Source organism: Geospiza fortis, unplaced genomic scaffold, assembly GCF_000277835.1.
Source record: "Geospiza fortis unplaced genomic scaffold, GeoFor_1.0 scaffold403, whole genome shotgun sequence".
NCBI classification, from domain to species: domain Eukaryota; kingdom Metazoa; phylum Chordata; class Aves; order Passeriformes; family Thraupidae; genus Geospiza; species Geospiza fortis.
In genome coordinates this window covers 913,585-935,124 of record NW_005054336.1, presented here as the reverse complement: position 1 = coordinate 935,124, position 21,540 = coordinate 913,585, and the positions used below count along the sequence as shown (strand labels likewise).

The following is a 21,540-nucleotide window of genomic DNA, read 5'->3' as shown; positions in this document are numbered from 1 at the left end:
GCGTGGGGCGGGGGGAAGATGTCCCTGCACAGGTACGGCACGGTGGCGGCCCGGCCGCACGGGCTTCGGGAGCGCCTCCCGCGGGTCTGGGCGGGTGGCTCTGTGCCCTGCAGCCCCGGCCGAGTGAGGGGCTGCGCGCTGCCTCCGCCCGGGGCAGAGCCTCGCTGAGCGGTGTGGGCAGCGGGCACCGCTGAGATCCCGCAGAGCGGGGAAGGGGAATCCCTGTTCAGAATAATTCCCCGTTTGTGGTTTTCGGTGTTTGAAACTTTTTTTCTCTGTTCTTGGAATGGCTTTGTATTGCTAATTCACAGCTCTTATCGGGCGATGGTATTGCTGGGCTTGTCCTTCAGGCCCTCACTAGCAGCAAACAGCGAGCACGTGGTGGGGAGAGGAAGAGAAATGGGTTAAGGCTGTCATTTATCTCCTAGGAGTTGAAAATGGTGCGTTTGTGTATTCCCGAAAACTTCACTGAAGTGGGGGAACTGTTATTTCTCTTTTTTGCTTGTCAGATTTAAAATAAGAGTGATGATGTAGAGACCTTTTTCTTAAGAGTGGGAGAAACAGCTGTTTTGATAGCCTGATTAAAAACATATGGTCATATTTGTAGAGGAATACAATTTTTCACTAATATTTTTAGTTAAGTTGATAAGTCTTACGCATTGTGCCTGAAAGGTTCCCTGACTTTGGAGTTTGCCCTGCTGACAGCCAGAAGTTGTTTGGCTGACCGTGTTGTCATGCTCTTTTTGTTCCAGTGAAAAAAAATGGGATGCATTGTTCAGGGTTTAGTGTGAATCCATGAGACTTATTTTCCGTGTGCCTAAAGCTGGGAGTATTGTAAGCCAGCCTGATATAGTGTACAGTACAGGTGATGCAGGAGGTGAAAAGCACGGGTCCCAAAGCATAAACTAATAAAGGCTTGCTCTGTTTCCAGCTCTTCTGTTAGCATGTGGGTTTTTTTCTTTCAAGCATCTACAGTGTTGTAATGTGTGTATGTGTTTGGAGATACTCCCCATGGCTTGTGTTGTTTTGTCTGCCACCTTTTCTAATCCAAGATATTTGTATTTTCTCTCTCTCTTTTCAAGGTGCACTTAAAATAGCTTTTCCTGAAAATGCTGATGGATGGCCTAGTGCCTGGTTTTTGAGCAGGCACTTCCATAGGCCAGTAAGGTGCAAAAATGCTCCCTTATTGAGAAGTGTTTTTTACTTCTTTCAGGTGTGAAACCTGTAGCAAAGAAGAAGCTAAGTACAGATGTCCACGATGCATGAAATATTCGTGCAGGTATCTGTTATCTGAACTAAATAGTTTTGATTATTTCCCCATTCATGTGCTGAACACGTTAATTCCTTTTTTTTGTTATTTCAGCCTGTTGTGTGTAAAGAAACATAAGCTTGCACTGAGCTGTAACGGAGTCAGGGATAAAACAGCGTTTGTCTCTGTAAATGAATTTACTGACTTGAACCTTCTGAGTGGTAAGAGCATGCCATGTGTGTTCTGAAACTCCCTGGTTTTACTAGGCTGGCACTACATTTTTCTTTGTTCCATTTAACCTTCAGATTATCGTTTCCTGGAAGATGTGGGAAGGACAGCTGATGCTGCTGCTCGGCATTGTATCGTGCATAGTCCAGCAGCAAAAAGACTTGTGAGTTTGTGATTCTCCTTTTGCTCTGTTGGAATTAGGGTTAGCTACCTTTGAATTCCCACTGAGGTAGTCCCAGTCCAGATTCCAGAGTTGGTATGTCTCTTATGAAGGTATGACTGACCCTGAATTCTAGAGCCAGAAATCAAAAGAAGTCTCTAGGTTTATACAGCAGTATTATTGATGCCTACATCAAGTCGCTTGGAAGAAAAGATCACTAACATTTCTTAAAATTTATGTGTGACCACTGTTGCTGTTAGATGACAGATGTGTGTTAAGAAAGTCTGAATGTTTGTTTCCTTACACCTCCACAACTTCTGAATTTTTAAGTACACACTTCCCAGGTAAACAATGGATTTAATAATCACCTAAAAATTGTTATGTGGTTCCCTACATACCAAGTGAAGACTGCTAGAGCTCTTCAAAGACTAAGTCTAAGCAAGAGTGACATAAAAGATAGCCTTCTAAGGGAGAAGGGGTTTTTGCTGAAGCTCTTTCAGCAACCAAACACACTCCCCAAACTAAAAACAATGAACAGACAAACAAAACCCAAAAAAGCCCAACCAAGTCTACTCCAAAATATTTTGGCTCATTGATAAATCACAAAAAGGCATCAAGGCCATTTTGTATTCTAGTCTTGTGAAGATACCTTGAAATATAGGCTTACACTCGGGACTCACATTGATGACAGAATAAATTCAGAAGACTCTGGCTGCCTCTCTGGCTGGAGTCATATTCTGTGTGTGTGTATTTAGCACCATGATGTCCTGGAAATGTGTGCTGAAGAGAGTGAGATGATGCATGGGTGCCAGTTTTAGGGGTGTGGTCCTGGGCACGTTAATGGGATGACGCCGCTAGTGGTACCTTCAAATCAGAGTTTGGCAGTGGCTGGGGTGGTGCTTGTGTATCCATTCTGCCAGCAGGTTTGTAACCCAGAAAGCATCCTTGTATTACACCTGCTGTGACTTTCATGGTATGTTGAAGAACTTCTACTATGAGGAGGTCATTGGCATGTTCTTTTTTAACAGTAAAGAAACTTACAGAAATGTTTCAGAGAGTTTCTAGGCAGAGTTAATTTTTTTCATTCGGGATGGTTTTTTAAAAATTTAAAGTATTTCATTAAATATGGCCTTTTCTATAATATTCTCATCATTCCTGTCAGCTTTTTATTGTTTCATTTTCAGGGGTTTATATATTCAAATATTGTTTTCTAATGTTTTTTTTTTTCCCCAGTTATACTTCTTGAGGAACAAAGCTCGAGGGTGTAATATTGAACTAAAAACACTGCCTGTTGGATTCACAAAAAGAAGAGAAAATTCTACCACCTTCAATTCCATGTGAGTCTTCAGTTGCTTACAGTCAGCAATATGTTGAGAATATAATGAGGAGAATTTGACTTCATACCAATATGCTTGCTTTGAAATCTGTTAATGCACCTTGTTTTGCAAAAGCTGTTTATTTCATGCTTTATATTTTCATTTTCTTTAGGTTCTTTGAGCTTGGTTTAACAGCTTACATAATTCATGCTTTATTTTGAAAAATGCTAACACTGAGTAACGGAACAAAGAATCAGTGCTGTTGTGATCTTTTCTTTTAATTAACACTTGGGTTTTTTGCTGGAAAAAGAAAATGCTTCTTTGGAGGTTTTATGATAGAGGATTGATTGATGTAGAAAGCTTGCACAAATCCGTGTCTGTGAAAAGGCTGACTTCAAACCTGAAGAGGTGCTTCAGTACACAAGTTGCATTCTGTGATGGGAGTTGCTGTGCTGAGGAAGGGAATGTTTGATACAGCACAGCTTAGAGAGACAAGTGCAGACAGATACAAATTCAGGAAGAAGGCTAAGGAAAATTTAAATATTTCTTCCTTTATCCGCGCTGTGGTTTTTCTCTAATATACAGAGATTGTATTTTAAAGTATTTTCACAGTGAAAATGAAAGAAATTAGGAAGTATTTCATTGTGACAGGAATCAGGTCTACAGTTCAGCTCAGTCAAATAAAATACTGGGGTCAGATAAAAATGCCTTTACAGCATCTCACAGCAGTGACATGCCTCATGGCTCGTATGCCCATTATGGCTCCTTTACTTGTTTTGTTCATGATGTCAGTTTTGGTGGCAATTTATGTTTTCAGGATGCGTTTTCCCTCTGTTCTGGGAGCTGTGCACTCCGTGGTGCTGGTCTCTGGGTGGCCACCAGAGGTCTGTCTCTGACAGAGTAATAACCCACCTGGAAACTGCTCAACGCGCCCACCTGGTTCGTTGAGGCTGCTCTAGGGAAAAACACAGGCAGGTTTGGTTTTGTAGATTTTAGCAGAACATTAGGCATCAAATAGATGTAGAAGTGTAACCTTTTAAAGTTACATATTATTCCAGTTCTGTTAGAGAAAACTCAGACTGTGGGTGTCACAGGACTTCATGACACCCATAACATTTTGTTGAATATCACATTGGAATGAGGTCAAGCGGTGCAAATAGTCATATATCCATTATGTGAGCTTAGCACCTGACAGTGCTTAGGGTCTGGTGTGTCCCTCTCCTAGGGATGTAATGTGAACCCCTTCTCATGCTGTTTGTCAGTCAAGATTTGTAGACAGATTGCTCCAGAGGGTGGAGGCTGGAAGCTGCTCAACATGTGTGCCTGGAAAACTGAGAACAGCTTCTCCCATGTCCTCCTGACACTCTCCCTGCAAGCCAAGCTCTTGGGCAGTACAAGGCAGGAATGAGAGCAGTCCAGAACTAGGAAGTACAAGATGTATCCTTGTGTCATCCCCTGCCTGTGCCAGCACTGGAGGACACATCAGTGTTGTTTTGAAGTGTTAGCCAGACTCTTCACTTCCTGGATTCCATGAGTTTGTTTGCTAAATCCCATGTTGTGGACGCATACTTGCCAATGCTGGGCAACACATGGGTTAGACTGATGTGTAGTGTTGAATATCTAGGTAATGGAGGGTCATTAGAAAGTAGTGTCTGAGTCCAGAGTGTGAGCTCATGGTGCATCTGACTTCTTATTCATAAATTTTTAAAGTGCTGCTTCACCCTACATTTCCTGGGGTGCCCTTATTTTCAGTACAGCTGAGAGTTGCCCACTGGATACATTCTTCCATGGAGCTGATGGGGTGAATTGCTGGGATAGGGGGCCTCAGGGAAAAAGGGTGAAGGGTGAGGCCAGGCTGAAACCAAGGGCAGGAGCACCAACTGGGAAGCTCCAGGCAGGAGGTCAAACAGAAAGAGGGGAATGAGCTTACAAGTCCATGGCTCCTGTTCCCTGGCAGGAGATGATGTAGTGAGACACTGAAATGGGGCAGTGCAGTTCTCTGAGCTCTGCAGCTTGTGCTGCCCTACTCCAGCCCTCCCTGCTGCTTGCACTGTCATCAGCATCTCCAGCCAGCTTCCTCCACACTCCACAGCACATATGTCCCAGACCAAATCCTTTTTACCTCTCCTCCCCACCAAGAGGGGCCAGAGGTCTGCAAACCTCTCTTGTAGCAGGCATGCTTGCAGCCTGGGAGCATTTGGTCAGAGGGGTATATGTGGAAGAGGAGGAAGTTCTTACATTAACTCACCTCTTCAATGTAATTGTGAGAAAAAAATACAGTGTGGAGATTTGGGACTAGCATAATTTAGGTGATCATTATTGTTACACTTTGAGGTACACCTGGAAGTTCTAATCAGCTCTATCAGCTCTAATCCTTAGCTAGGTAGAGATAATCACAATTATTATTTGAAGTGTTGATTTTGAGAATGTAGCAAGAGTTTTCTGAGCTGGGTTTTGACTTAATATAACACTGCTGGAACTGTTATACTTGAATTTATTTGTTACTCAGTACATAGGTTTGCTTGCCTTCTTGGACCTATGAAGAAAGTTAAGTTGCTAAAGGAAGTCAATATTATCCAAAGCTATACGAGCTGAATGCCCAGTACTTCAGTTAAACTTCAGTGCATTCTGACAGATACTGGGTATTGTCAGATGAAGGGATAACTGGTCTGTCATTAAACTTCATGTCCTTTTAATCACTTTTATGAATTCAAAATGAAAGAGACAGGAAATACTACAGTATTCGCACTTTGACGTAAGATATCCTGTATACTAATATTTTAAGAATACTGGTTGCTAAATTGAAACAGAATAATCAGTGAATCACTATTTTTGACAGGCTGCCAGCGAAATACTTCTGTAGAGCCAGAACTGCTGTTGATATCTTAAGATGTAATGAATTTGGAATTTTTGTCAATATTTTAGTTTGCATGTATATATAAACACACATTTCAAAACACCTTCTAAACATATTTAAAACAGTTATACTGCATCCTTGACAAAACTGAGAAGAAATGCTCAGAGGAAGCCTAGATAAGAAAATTAAGCTTTATGAGATATTTAATTTATTTTTAAAGAAATGCATACATATTAGACACTTCTAGACATCTGCCAAGGCACTTAACAAGTATGTCCATATCCAGAATCCTTTTTAGATCAGTCCTTTAATTCCCAGCAGCTGTACTGTCTACAATCACAGTTTTTTGAGCATCTTCTTAGGTACTGCTGTGACTGTAAAGGTGGTGCAAATTTTTGCTGTGGTTCTGAGAGCCAGCTGGAGGAGACAGCCACTTTGTATATACTGCTGCTGTCTTTGTAACATTAGAAGTAAAAATGTTTCCATTGTTGCTGTGAAAAAATTTTAAATCATCTACATGTAGTTCTGGGGGAACTGCAGTTGATGACAAAGGAAGTTTTTGGAAGTTTTAGGAGAAATGAAAGGTAGATAGTCACTTTTTGTAAAACTGTAATTGTGAAACAGCCTGTGCAGTTCTGAAAATGTTTTGCATCTACATCTCATGCAGGGAGAGAGGTGCTTGGCTTTTTTTCCCTCTAATTCATTTCCATGCTTCTGAAGTAGCCAGAGTACAAGATGAAACCAAGCAGTGCAGGGATGGGCTATGATGCTGCTTGTATTGACATCACTGTTGTGCTTGTGCTTCACCCAGATCTCTGCTGTTTAATAGTTTTAAAGTCAGTGCCTTGGTATCCAGAAAACCAGGGCACAGTTGGAGGGGCACTCCATGGCAGCAGAGTGGCATGGAATGCTTAATGGAGTGAGCTGTTACTCAAATGCAGATAACTTACACAATTAGGCATTTTCATTTAGAAAATGAACATACTACATGTCCGTTGTATTTGAAGGAAGTGCTGCCCCAGTGAGCTATAATGGGATATTCAGTCAGTGAGATCTGGAGCCAGGATATCTGACTTTGATCAGAACTTGTTGTGATGCAGCCTTGATAGCATCTACAGCTGACATCAAGTTCTCTGGGCACACATCAGTGATGGTGATAGAGGCTTCACTTCAATAACAGGCACCCAGCAGGTTGTTTTTCAAGACTTCATTATACAGTGAAGAGAATGAAGCCATTCCTGTTTCCAAGCTTCTTTTTTTCTTGCCTACTTCTATCCTGTTCTTAAACTGTCTTGCCTTTTTCTGCTTGTCATTTGCTTTCAGGCAAGAGTACTTTGAAGAGAGATTAAATCATTATTGCCAGTTATGGTATTAGCTTGCTGAGAAAAAAATCAACATTTCTGTTTTATCAAAGTGGAATTTTTTGATGAGAAATGAGCTTTTTAACTTCAGCTTCCCTGATACACAGCACTTTCTGTGCACTATTCCATAGACAGAATTGTCCCTAAGGGGGAGGGACGGCGGAAGTCTGGGAAGAATCCTCTAAGCTGATTTTACAGCTGCAGTGATGAGCTGAGTCTGCCTCAGTGAGCCCACAGGGAATCAGCCTTGCATGTGAAATGAGGATGTGCTGTGTGACAGCCGTTTACAGACACATGCAGTGTGTTCCTAGCAACAGGTAGCAGATAGCTAGAAGTTCTTTTGGAGTATTTCTTTTTCAAGTGCCTGTGCTAGAGACAGTCCTTTGGGCCACGTACATGTTTCTGTGAGCTGTGTCATGGTTTGTCTCTCTCATGCTTTGGCTGTCTTGATTTAAAGATCAAATTGTCACAGAAAGTGTCACTTAAAATAGATTAACATGGCTTGTTGGAAAAAATTGTGGAAGATGGTGAGTTAAATGAAAACATGCTACCAAGCCTCATGTTAGTTAATAACATAGAACAAAACCCTCATCTGAACAGTCCTTATAAACATTTTGATGTGTGCCCATCATAATCATTTCTTTCAGCTAATGTTGGTGACCCTATTTCTATGTCTAAAGCTTACTAACTTTTACTAGTCTCCCTGGGAAAGTGCTTTGAAATAACACCATTCCATGTTAAATGGCAGATACTAACATGTTTGAGAGGAATCACAAGCTTGTTAATCACAAGGGAACTGAACTGGTTACATAACCTTAGGGATATTCCAGTTTGCCCTGTGTGTATGGTAACATTGGTGCTTCCTTCAGCTGTCAAGATAAGAATTGCAAAACCTTGTTTTATTTACCTTGTAAAAAACTCCCAAAATTCCACTCAGTGGTTTTGAGTTATTTCAAAACATTTTGCAGTTTGGTAATTTAAGACTGTCATACCAATATGCAAAAGAGCATAAAATTCATGGGCCCAAATACTATATGGTTATATATATGCTATATGATTAATAATGTTTTCTGTGTTACCCTCCAGCTCTGGCTGTACAGTCTTCTTACCTCTTCCAGACCTGATGTTCTCTAATTCCACATTCTCATTCTCTACTTTAACAAACATGAGCAGAAAGAAGGGAAGAATCACAAGGCATACTGCACAACTCTGCTGAGGCACATACTGCTTTGGGGACCCTGGACTTCATCAATTTGTTTCATTCTAATTACTACTTTCTTGGAGATGGGGGTTCCTGCTTGCTCTTTTTTTGGTAATTACTAATGCATCTGATTTTACTTACTCCAGAAAGTGTAGTTCAGTTGTAAAGCTCACTTTTCTCCTAGGAACAACTGGGCAAGGGAATTACTTATTTGATAAGCTCACTTTATAAAAAGGGCTTGCATTTAAAAATTGATACCACAGTTAATTGATTTTAGCAGCTAAGTTTACTGTTTTGCTAGTGGATACACATACACTTCTCTCTGCAGCCAGCTAGAACCTGCTGGATAATGTTTCATTTGCCTGATAAACAAATTAAACAACATGTTGGAACAACACCGTGTTTACTTTTTATTGGAGACCAGAATCTTTGCATATCTGAAGGTGATTATTCTGTATGCAGTGTTTTTAAAAGTAGTTAAAAAAAGACACCATTAGTATCCCTGTGCTTCACAAGTGTTTGAGCTCCAATTTCTACATCTTTGCTGTTTGTCATGAGTGTGAATTTCTGAACCAGAGCAAAAGGCCAGGAACCTACCTTTTAGTTTGTGCTTTCTCTTAAGGAATTCTTTCAGAAAAGTTTCTGCAGATTTTCTGCAAGTGAGCAAAAAGGCAAATAGAGACTGCCTGATGTAGCAAAATTCTCTAGAAGTACTGTCTAAAATGATACTGCTCTCGATCTATGCTTCAGTAGCTTCTCTTCTCAGGTATTACTTATGCTAGCTGGAAAGGGAAGGTGGGTCTTAAAAATAACAACTGATATACAGAAGAAAAGAATGTGACATCACTTTGTCTCTACCAGAAGTTTTACAATCTTTCTGTAAAATGTTTGTTCTTTCTAACTTCTCTTATCCATGTTATGCCAGAAGGCAGCTTCCTTCCCTGGCCATGACACATTTTCTGTTGAGGCCGTCATTGCTGGAAGAGGTTGAGTCTCCTGTGTTCTGTAGGACCCAGCCTCACCTGGGACTCTGGCTATTATTGTTGCAGAGGTTTGGTAATCTCTCCTGGGTGATATGCCAAAAAACAGTTTCCTTTTCTGAAATTAAAGGGCAGCTGGAATATACTCACTTTTAAAATGTGAAATATTGTTGATCAGTTAATTGGTGATATCTTATTATATTTGTAAGGAACAGATTTTCATTCCATGAGGATTTGAAATGTAGCAGGATGTGGGAGCATTTCATCTTTAAAGGACATCTCAGCTTCTCTGCATGCCCCTTTTACTCTTTGAAGCCATTCAAAATCTTAACTGTGTATTTTCTTCTGCACCTATGCTGTAGGTTCCCAAGCTTTATCACATAAAAAAAAAATTGGTAGTTGTTACCAACTAAGACTAAGAATATGCATTTCTTTTTGTTTTCAGGGAGAACAAGTTCTACTGGCATTTGAAGCTCATATTTCCTCACTGTCATGCCGAATACACTTTAAAAGGGTACAGAGCTTTAAAAAATATTTTTATAAAGTTTCAATTAATCTGCTGGAGTTGAACTGCAAAATATTTTGATCAGTTATTACCAAGTTCTGTTATACAAGGTAAACTCAGGTATTAATTTTAGTCTTAAATGAAAGATCTATTTTCAATCTAAAAAGTATTGGAAGTTGTGTAGTCCTTTTCTCTCTGAAAGTGAGCAGACTTTGCAAATCAGGCCTAATGTTTCTTAATCCTTTTCTCTATGTAAATAGAGAGTTTGTATATTCATAATAGTAGTAGCCCTACACCTGACATACTCTCTTCTCATGGAGCAGATGTTCAGCACAATTTGCCACCCCTCCTCACCTGCACTCTGGAACTGACCTTCATACAGGGCGAAGTGGTTGCATTGTTTGCTTTGTAGGAAAGTCCACAAACACTTTTTGAAAAGGCAAAATATAAGTAAGCTTTTATTGACAAATGTTTCTCCTTTTTTCTAGCCTGAAGGGAGATGAGAATTATGTGTTGTCTTCTCCTAGGGCTGCAGGAACAGCATGTTTCTTTTGCAGAGTTAGAAACTGGAGATATGCATCTGTTTACTCCCCATACGTGCCTGTGAAATCCCAATGCTGAAACTGAGATAAAGCTGCCCATATCTGTGCGGTATTGATACACACTTATGATCCTCCCATAAACTACTCAGCTGTGCCACTGTAGCATGCTAATATACAGGTGACTCACAATAGATATTTGTGTACATGATGAAGGATGTCTCTCTCACATGCTTGATTTTTATCTTTGCTGAAAGGGTGCCTGATGATAAAACACTTGCTGATATCCTCAAGCCATACATTGATCCAGTGGAGTCAGATCCTGTAGTTTGTCAAAGGTGGGTATTGAATAACTCTTCTGCCTAGTTGATCTAATGCACTAATAAAAGGGAATAGTTCTGAATACATGGCTTAAATCAGCTGCATTATCAGCTTGCAGAGCTGAGTTCCCAGTCAGCAGGACATCTTTAATTCCTGTGACAAAAACCATCCTAACATTCACCAACCAACTAACCCTTGGGTCCAGCCACCCAATTTAAACCAACAAAAAATTAAGAAATTGACTCGTGGCATAAAGACTCAACAAAGCAACTGTAATTCTGAAAAATGTAACCATGATTAACTTCAGTGGAGGTGACAGTAAACCTTCAGAATAATTAGAAAAACATGCTAATAATTATAGCCCTCATTTATAGAAAACACCTAGTATGCAACAAATTGTTTTAATGAAAAAAATACATTATTTTGGCTGTTGACATGCATAAGAGATCCATCTCTTATGGATGACAGGAAGAAAAGTCATTGTACATAATTTCTGCATCTTTGCTGCTTTTTTTTTTTCAGATTAAAAATCTATACAGCATCTCCTCAATCAGATGTACGAATTTTAATGAAAATAGAAAACAGGAGCCGAAACTCTGTCAGGTAAAGTGGTTCTTCAGTTTATGTGCTTTCTAATTAAAAATAACAACAAGGTTTAACACACTTCTTAGTCCTTAATATTACAATTGGAGATTGCATAATCTCATGGATTAAATTCCAGTGAGTAATTACAGTTGGTTATAAAAATGGCAAAAATGCTAATTCTTTGTCTTTTATTATGTCAGCATTGATATTTCAGTGCAATTATTGAATCAGTGTGCCCGTACCTAAACTGCTTCAGCAGCAGTCCATGTCAATGTAACAGAGTACAGGTCTGTGTTAAAATGCTGAATAATTGTATTGACCCACAGAAATGCATACAACCATTTCTTTCTGGAAGTTCTGCTGTGGATATGTTAACCTCCCAGAGGGAGGGAGGGAGTTGAAGTGATAGTCAAGGAGACTTTTCTTTTTAAATTAGTGCAGCAAAAATTATGTGTTTATCACAATCCAGTCACTGCATTTGAAATTACACATTTTTCTCAAAGTTACTTGCTCATCACTCTTCATGTTACCATATTTCTGGGTGTGGGCTTTTATGTCTTCAGAATTCAGACTTCTGCAGAATTGTTTTCTTTTTTTTTTTCAGAACAGACAATAATCTTGAACTTCAAAATTAAGCTTCAAAGAAATATTTTTTGCTAGTATAAATACCATTCTGAACACTCCACCCTGTTGTCATTGTTACTGAAAAGGATATGTATCAGCTTAGTAGCATAATTTACTGTGGTTCACCAGGGATTCCTAGTTAGGCATCTGAAATTACATTTTTGTCTTCAAATGTAACAAATGTAAATAATATGCTTCCCTAAAATATGATACATTATTTCTAAGGTTGAAATAAGGATATATTGTAAAAATTTTACCTGTAATTTAGCTTCCAGTTTATGCTGGGGATTTTTCCCAGTAATATTAAAAAATGTGCAATGTACTTTTCAATTCAAATTCAGATGCAAACTCTTAATGATTTTGATTGATTTTTTTCTCTTTGCAATCATTATTTGATATATGGTTGTAACATTTGCCATCAGAATTGCCAGCTAGAAACCTGTTGTTATTAAGTGAATTTGAAGATACAGAGCCCTGATTCTTATATGCAGTTGATAATGAGGTTGGAGTAATTGGTATTTATCCCACTTAGTGAATGTAAAGTTTTATGCACAGGAAAACAAGTAGAAAGTTAAAATAGAGGTGTATCTTGACTTGAGAACTGCAGTTCCTCACTTGAAAATTTTTAATACAAGTTTGTGGAGCAGACCCAGCTGGGGCAGTGCAGACAGGTCAAGGAAACAGCATACTGAAAAAAAATTCCTCCTATGAAAGGGAAGAACAAAGTTTGTTTGAAATGGTGGGTATACATAAACAGCATAAAGTCACTTCTGTCAATATAAGCTGTGTCTGTGGCAGCAGGCGCTCAGAGCGCTTGGTGTGGGAATTCAGATTTTTACTGTAGGTGCATTACAGATAAGTAAGAGAGAATTTGTTTTGATTTTTTGTCCTTTTGGTTCCTCATCCCTAAGTTAATTGGAGAGTATTGGCTTGCACTCTATGAATCAATAGCTGGAATTGCAGTGGAAGTACTTGTGATTGAAACATGACCAGCTTGCTGCTTAGTGGTTTTCCCTGTGGATCAAAAAATGAGTGGAGACAGAGCTCCCTCACCTTTCTTTATCTGTTTCTTTAGCAGTGGGAAATGTTAACTGCTGGTTTGTGTAGCCTTGAGTGCCATTGTCAGCTCAGTGTAATTTCTCATCCTGTGCCTCCTCATTCTGCATGGTTTTAGGCTGTATATTCCTGTATGGCAAAATGCTCTGCCATCACTTTGAGGGCAGACTGAAGGAGTAGGATTGGTGTAGGCTACCGATACATGTAAGTCATGAATGTTTTGTTATCTACAACTCCTGTGCCCACCAGAAAAATTTCTTCTCCACAAGCTGATAGAAGATAGAAAAGTTGAAAACATATAACATATGTTGTTACGTCAAATGTTGGTTTTAGGCTTAGCAGAACCTTCTGGAAAAAGATCCTTTTCATAGTTACAATTTTGTATTATTGAGGCAGTGCAGTGGTGTTTCAGAGAGTATCTAAACAGGATTATAAAATGTTAGTCTTCTAGTTTTAAGATAAGTATGTTACAGAAGGATTTTAGTATTTCCTGCACTTGTTTATGAAACAGGAGTTAGTGGTTTAGTTTTGGCTGTTTTCTGTGTTTCACAGCAAATCATCCTTTTAGTTTGAAGGTCCTCTGTAGAATGCTTTAAATTTTTGAGGTTTAATTTTTTTTCTTTCTCCAGAAATATAAATTAGCCATGAAGTACTGATTTCTGGTTTCTCACAGGAGTTCTGTGGAACTTCAGAAAGCCACTGGTGTGTAGATATCATGGATGGCTGCCAAACACGGTCCTTGCTTTCTTCTTGTTATGTGTCTTACCATCAGTGGTCACAGTTCTTAGAGAACTTTATGATAAGTTCTTATTTCTGTCTTCTCTAAAACCAGCTTGTAAGAATTGCTTTCAGTATGAATTGGTAGCACTCCACAGTTAATTGGGGTAACCTAAAGCATAATTTCTCCTCATGTCTTCTCAGCTTTAACCGTCATTTCATGCTCTGTAACTCTTAGTTACACTTGGTTTATCTTCTCATTTGCTACACTTAGTTCATGAGGAATCTTGCAAAGGAGGGTTTCAAAAAACAAGCATTACATAACTCTCTTCTTCGTTTAAAACCTTTTGTTTTTAAATGAAGTTTGGAAAAAATCTGCCTTTGAATGGGTCAGAATACTTTTCCATTTAGGTACTGCTTGCTTCGATCACCTGTTATGCAATATTTAGTTAGTGTTGGTGTCCATTCTCTCCTTGACTGTAACTATTCCAAGGAAGGTTTAACTTCTGCCTCTTGGATGATTTTTATAGTCTACATTCTTTCATAAAGTAGTATTTTCTTTCTTCTGGATAAATTATTGTCCTGACTGTCTTCAGACCTTTATTTGGATGCCTTCAAAGTGACTTCATATGGTAAGAGTATTGCTTTTTCCAGTAAGGAAAGGAAAGGTGCAACAGCCAAATTACACAGTGTGATTTGGGAAATACGCCTTCTCATTTTCCTGAGAATAGCCTTATCAGGCTTTGTGTAACAAAAAAACCAAACCACAACAGCAAGCAGCCCTTCCAAAATCAAAAAGATTATTGGTCTTTTTTTATTAGTAAGTTAGTAGTCAGGTTGTTTTGTAGCTGCAAATACTTAATGAGAAATTAATTTACTCAGCCTTATCATATAACATGATCCTATTTCTATAAGAAAAATAACTGCAGCTTAAACTTAATTTGCAGTAGATACTTTCAGAGACAATTAAATAAATCTAAATGAAGTTAAACCACAAAAATTGAATATCTTTTATTGGGTTCAGTAACATCTTGCATGAATCTTGTTTAGATAGTTGACACTTTAATGACATATATAGGATTTAATAGAATTTAAAAATAATGCTTTCTTAAACATCAATGTTAAGTCTTTTATATAGTAACGGTCTTTTATGGCCTATTCAGAGTAGCATGTGAGCATTGTTTCAGAATGAGTTGTTGCAGAAAACTTTTTGGGGATTTGAAGGTCGGAGTATGCACTGGCAGAATATTTAGGTGCCTGGAAAATACAGTCTGGTTGGCTTTGAGAGCTTTGCAAAGGCCACTGCTTTCAGTAGAGCAAATCCGTGAAGGAGCTGGAGTACAGAACTGTACCAGACACTTTCCTGTCACTTTCTTGTTGTAAAACTGCCACATCATACAGGAATGGATACAGAATCAGTTGTAGAATTGTTTTCTGTATTAGTAGTACTGGTGTAGCTCATGCTTCAATTACTCAGAAAGCAAAAAATACCAAAAGGATTTTTGTGCCAGTTCCAGCATCAAGGGGCTTCTTAACTGTCTGTGGTGGCACTGGCTGGGGCACATGAGAATAATGGCATGTTTGGCACTTAATTCTTGTGGACCACAGGGAAGAAAATCTGCTCAACAAGTATCAGAGGTTCTCCTCTACTAAATGCCATTGTTTTATGGTGGTGAACACTTCTTTTGCTTTAACTGATTTAATTCAGTTGCTTTCCAGAAGGCTGGATGATGTTAGTAATTTTGGATCACTTCCCTGTCTCAAGATCAGCTGGCAGAAATGAAAGTTATTTCCTTGGATGACTTAGCTCTGTGCTCAAAGAGAATTTTCTTTTGTAGTCTATTGTTTTTAAATAACTATGGGTTAGATCTCATCAGTAGGTTGCAGTAGTCGCAGTAATAGATTTAGGAAGGTGAAGCTTTTTGTCTTAGTATGGGCAAATAAAGCCAACATACTTTTGGAAATTATCCTGGAATTCAAAAAGAAGTAGAAATGTAATGGAACCACATTTTTTAATGTAGCATTTAGATTATTTATTTCCTTATCTTTAAAAATGTCTATTACATACTTGTGTCAGTTACTTTAAGATTATTTTAAAAACCCTGTTATTGAAATACATTGATGGTAGCGTCAAGTGTTGAGCTGTTTGTTTTCCTTGGGCACTTCCTTCTGCATTATCATTTGTGAATAACTTCATGTAAAACCAAAAGAACTTACAGTCTTTGCTTTCTGCTTTTCGCACATAACTCAGTTTCTTTTAAAAAGAAACTTCATCTTGCCGAACAAGTGTGCTAGAGTTAGCACATTTCAGCCATTATTTCTTCTTTGCATTTTCTGCAAATGTTGAAAAGTGGTGTGCTTTATTTATTATTCTCTAGTCTTACTTGGGAAGCAATTTCTTTTCACATTTGTGTAGTAGACAATATACATGAGACAGGAATTAAGGATACAAATCCTTGGCTGAACTGCTGGCCTTGGCATGAGTTGGAACAGACCCCAAGCTGGCTTTAACCTATGCCAGAAGATTGACAGTAGAATTCATTACTTCTCTGTAGCTTGCAGCAGCTGGCACAAAAGCAGCTCTGCCAGCTTTACAAAAGCAGGGAGCCCGCTTACAATAGTCATTCTTCACATTCTGCACAACTGTAGTCAGGCACCGGTGACTTCGTGCTGTTCAAGGGGAAATAGAACTTGGTCTGTAGTCTGTTTCTTAAACACAGCACTCCTGTGTATTTAAATTTGCTGCTGTTTTTCCCCCAGAGTGTTGGATTTTGGTTTGTGGGGTTTTTTGAGTTAAAACTTCTTACTTTTCTTACCAAATACTTCCTTACATTTTCCTGCAGATCATTTCAGACTTCCTAGTTTGTTACTGGAGCCATTTCAGTGTCATTTTTCACATGCTCCTTTTTTATCTGAACATCAGTCTCTCTGCTGACAAAAGCAATGCAGACCAGCAGATGCCAGGTTGCACAGCTTTTACTGTAAAAAACAGTCACTTTGCTTCCTAGCTACTTACATTTTTCAGTGAAATCCTGTTACACAACAGAGATGGAAAGTAAAAAACTACTCATTTCTGAGTATAGTAAGTGTGTATGGTCAGAATCCATAGCAGGCATAGTTAAATGTTTGTGATGTCTGACTACAATTACTTGACCTTTCAAAAGATTTTTGGGATTATTTCAAAAACACCCAGAGTTTGTCCATCTTACTATCTTGTGCAATCATTTTTTCTTGAAAGGGATTCCTTTATGAACCAGTAGACGCCTGGTTTTTTTTAAAGTAACAATCCAGTGTTTTGTAATCCATGCTGAATTCTTTTGGATGAACTGTTTTATAATTAATGGTATTGCATTAGGGTTTCTAGAGTGTCCCAGCTAGAGTTGCTGACTGAGACATTTATTGCACAAAGATTTATTTGAGATCATAACCTCCACTCCAAAATTCTGCTGTCTATAGTACAGCAAGTTAAATCCAGACAACTTGCAGAGGAGGAATATGTAAGTAAAGAGGTGGAGATGAGAGAACAGTAAGGGCATTACGGTTGGCTTCAGCTGTCATTTGACCTGTCCAGCCATGTAGTGGTGTTCTGTAAGCACCACAGGCAGATCTGAAGACCCCAGACACTTCATGCTTGCAAAGAAGGTAGGCAGACCCCAAGTTCTAAGCCAGGAAACTATACACAGTATCCTCTTTTTCTCATTGTGTCTGGGTTTAAAGCATAGGAGCAGCCTAACCAGCATATGCACAGGCAAATTTTCTGTCCTCTCTTAGAATGTGCAGCTAGACAAGACTGTTTAAAGAACAAATCTTGCAGTTTGCTCCAGCCTGCCATTTCTACTGGAGAACAGAGGGGAACTCCCCTGTATGTATGTACCTATGTAACATGTATAGTATGGGAAAAGTCCTCATGCGAGTTCATCTGCTGTGTAGCATGCACATAGAAGGCAGGCTAGAAGGCAGGAAAACAGGCTAGGAAATCCAAGAAATTACTATAGTTGGAAAAACCCTGTTGAATAATGGGTATCCCCTTGGCTGAGGGAAGGAGCTGGTGAAATTGAGCTGTAGAGCCAAAGTGGTGTTCAAACTTTGTCCTATTCCAGCATAGAATAAGAGTTGTGAGATCTATTGTGGGGCTTAGTTCAACTCTGTGGGTTGCTGTTAAAATGTTCTTCTGAAGGAACAAGTGGATTTGCTGCTGTTTCTTGGCAGAAAAAAACAATGAGATGCTGACTTAACGTTAGCACAGTTCCTAAATTTCAGGGACCAGGAACATGGAAAGGTTGAAAAGGCTTCTAGAAGCAAAGGTACAAACTCTGCCCTGGACAGTTGATGTGATAGGCTGAACTTGGAATCTGCAGCACCATGAAAACATGGCAGCATAGCCATCAGTGTTTTTAAAGAGACAGAGGAGAGGGCAACTTCTTCATGTTCTTGTCAGGAAGGAGAAAACCTGTTATTTCCTCCTGATCCTGCCAAAGGGGAATCCCGCTTTTTTTTAACTCTTTTGACGGAAGTGAGCTAGGGCTGATTGTTTCAACGTTGCCAAGTAGGAATTGACCTTCCTGCTTGTTTCCCAAGAGAGTAATTTGTTTTCTTCATAGCTTTTCCTTTTCATTGTAAAACATTGGTAACCTGTTACCATAATGGAATGTCTGTGATACTGTGATTCCCATGAAAATAAGTATAAAATTTTTGAATATATTTCCACTATTCAATACAGAGTGTTAAAGGTATTTAGATTTTCTCCATATGAGCTAAATTTGGAAGTTAATACTTGCTCTTCGGGGATTCAAAAGTAGAGAAGGATCAATTCTTCCTGAAGTGGAGGTTCCTGAGATTAACCCAAGCATAATAAGAAAAGTATTTCCAATTTACAGTGACTGATTTCTCATCAGTTTTGTATTTGTTTATTTTAGCAGTGTGCTGCCTGCTTACGTTAATTTGTCAAATGAGATTTGATGTATTCGTTTTCTGAACTTGATGTATTAAGTGTTTATCATTTCATCTCTTGATACTCCTTGATAACCCATGCACCTCTAAAATTATTTATGGTTAGGTTTCATGGGGCTGTGCATCAGTATGCTGTCACTAAAGTAGATTTACCACATTGGCTTTTTCCCTGTGACCATGCCAATATTGTATTAGTGATGGAAGATTCATACTTTGACTTCTCTGCATTTTTGGGGAACCATGCATAGCTTTTACTCATACTAAATATGCCACTGATACCTTTTCAGTTTTTCAAACTTAAAGCATTCATCTTCAGGCAACTCACTGTCTTACTAATCAGAACTTTTCCCTTGTGAAATTTCATATTCACAATAAGTCTTCTGGCTAGTGTTAACTCAGGCTGTTTTGTTTCTATATCTAAGTCATATAGTGGCCTTACATGATTGTGATTTGCATTTTTTTCATATGTCAGCTCTATAGTATTTAAAGAGTTGTGAACCTTGAGCTTTTGAGCAGTTTGTGATGCACTTGAATTATAACATCTTTACTTGCTGCTGGATTTTTGTTCTCTTTTTTCATTATGTCTTATGAGATGGGGAAAGAATTTGCATTCTTGAAATTCAGTATCACTTTATTTCTGTATTCTTTGCACCAAATTCTGCCAAATGCAAGAAACTGTCATTTGCTGGTTTCACATTTTCCTTTTGTTTTATTGTACTTTGTTTTATAACTAAAGGATGCAGAATGTTCTGTACTTCAGTTAATCTTTAGATCATTATTGTGATCCTGAATCCTTTTACCACATCACTCTTAAAGCTCAGTCCACTAAATTGTTGAAGCAGTTGCCTTATCCGCTTAATGGGTTTTGCCTTCAATTGATATATTTTTCCATTACTGCCATTAAACAGCTTTTAATGTGCTTTTTTTCCTTTGTGCAATTGCCTCATTCTCAAGAGGCTTAAACAAGGACAGCCTTTGTGCATCTGTGGTGACATACTTGTACTCTTACTTTACTCCTCTCTCCATTAACCGTTTTGTATATTTTCTAGGGTAGAAGTGAACACACCAATGAGTTTTTCTGGACATCTACTATTGTGTCATATAATTTAGGTGACAGTTGTTACTTTTTTTCTTGCAGGATGTTTAAGCTGCCTGAAGTACATTTGTTGTAAGAGGGGGGTTGTGAGTTCAGTTTTTCTTTCCCCCATTTTACACTTGACTTTTCAACAGTTCTTAGATTTCTTAGCCCATGAAAGAGAGGAGACCTTGGATTGTTACAGCTTGTCTTAGTATAGTCATTGTTAGAGGATGACCTATGGGTGAAATATGACAAGGAAAAGGAACAGCTCCATAGTTGTCTCAATAATTGGCTGTGCCTTTATTTGCTCTGTGAACATAGGTGTAGTTAGGAAATGGTGATGATATCCAAGATGCTTTCCTGCTATGCTGGCAACTTTTCTTCCTGTATTTTTTAGTTGGTTCCTAGCAGGAGTCGTAGTCCAAATGGTTGATAAGAGAACATTTCTTGTCCTAATTTTCTTTTTTTTCTCCCCAGAAAAAGCACGTTTTTGATGGAAGTGTTGCTTGAGATAGGGATTTGACTTGAAAAGGGTTTGGCCAGGCATCTGGTCTGTACTGCTATTGACTAAGTTATGCAGGTATCAGTAGTATGGAGGAGAGGTTAATGAACCTCTGTTGAGGCAAATTATGGAGGTCCTAGACCAAGAAAAGAAATGTAACCAAGAGTGAAAGGAGAAGCTAACAGGTTTTAAATACTTCTGTAAACTGTAGTATATTTTTTTTTTCATAATAAAATATTAACTTGGGCTAGGTTCCATTCTCTTTCCTTAAGAGTGTTCAGGGAGAGTATTCCTTCATATTGTTTTGATGTTGGTAAGAGTTAGTTATAAAGGAAGTATTATGGCAAGTCTTGAGGGGTTTTTTGTGTTTGTTTGTTTCTAAGATCTCTGCTGTTTTGTGCATTGATTTTTCTAATTTTGTCGTGTAACTGGACTAATCAAATTCACTGGTTTAGGTTTTTTAGAATGTCAGAATTCTAGTGACAAAGTTAAATATAAATACTGTGCATTATTTCGATACATTGTGTTTGCTTTCTGCCATACAGTTTTCCTTTCATACCTAATTCAAGAGAGCATTTCCCTACTTCGATGTTCACCAAATCATAACCACACGAAGAGGTTATTCACCACTTAGGAATGAAAGTCCATCTGTTAGTTATTATCTTTGCAATACTGCAGCACTTCAGAATGAGTGCTTGGGAGAAACTTTAAATGCTGTACCCAGTCTTTGCCCCCTTCTAAGCATATGCAGATACCTAGGAAATGCTACCCTCTTTGGTCTGGTGAAAAAATTTCCTTTTTTCTTCCCATACGTTAGTGTAAGCTTGGTTGTGGATTTTTAGGACTAGGCCCAAAATAGATAGTGTGATTTATTGAATCTGAGTTATGCCAAGTAAATACCTCGATGTTTCCACTCAGTTCTAGGAAGAAAAGTCATCTTTGTGTAAAATATGTGCAAGCAGTTTAGTTGATCAGTCTCACAGGGAAATCATGAATATCATTACACAAATCCACATTTTGGTAATATTTACAATTATTTAGATAGCTAAAACTTGTTTGTTCTCTTTTCAATGTATAGAAGACCAAACTAAAGAAAGAACATGGCTACAATTTATCTTTAATTCTAGATTGCAGATTTTTTATTATTATTATTAAATAATAAAAAATTCCTGTAGATGACATTCAGGAAAACCTGATCAGCAGGGAATTTCCTGCTGTCTGAATTCATGGAGACAAGTTACGCCACTGCGATTATAGCCACAGGCTCCATTTGAGGGGAACTTGTTGTGATGCCATGACCTAATGTGGCAT

At 38.5% G+C, this 21,540-nt stretch overlaps 1 protein-coding gene across 1 annotated transcript in view; it reads left to right on the top strand.

Moving 5' to 3' along the window:
- Window positions 1-6: 6 nt before the first annotated feature.
- ZNHIT6 (zinc finger HIT-type containing 6) overlaps window positions 7-21,540 on the top strand; it is a 30,344-nt gene continuing 8,810 nt past the window's right edge. The window contains exons 1-8 of the mRNA XM_005422052.2: window positions 7-32; window positions 1,214-1,279; window positions 1,364-1,470; window positions 1,555-1,640; window positions 2,871-2,974; window positions 9,798-9,866; window positions 10,654-10,734; window positions 11,240-11,320. Coding sequence (XP_005422109.1) covers window positions 19-32; window positions 1,214-1,279; window positions 1,364-1,470; window positions 1,555-1,640; window positions 2,871-2,974; window positions 9,798-9,866; window positions 10,654-10,734; window positions 11,240-11,320 — 608 coding nt within the window. The 5' untranslated portion in view covers window positions 7-18. The remainder of the gene's footprint in view (window positions 33-1,213; window positions 1,280-1,363; window positions 1,471-1,554; window positions 1,641-2,870; window positions 2,975-9,797; window positions 9,867-10,653; window positions 10,735-11,239; window positions 11,321-21,540) is intronic.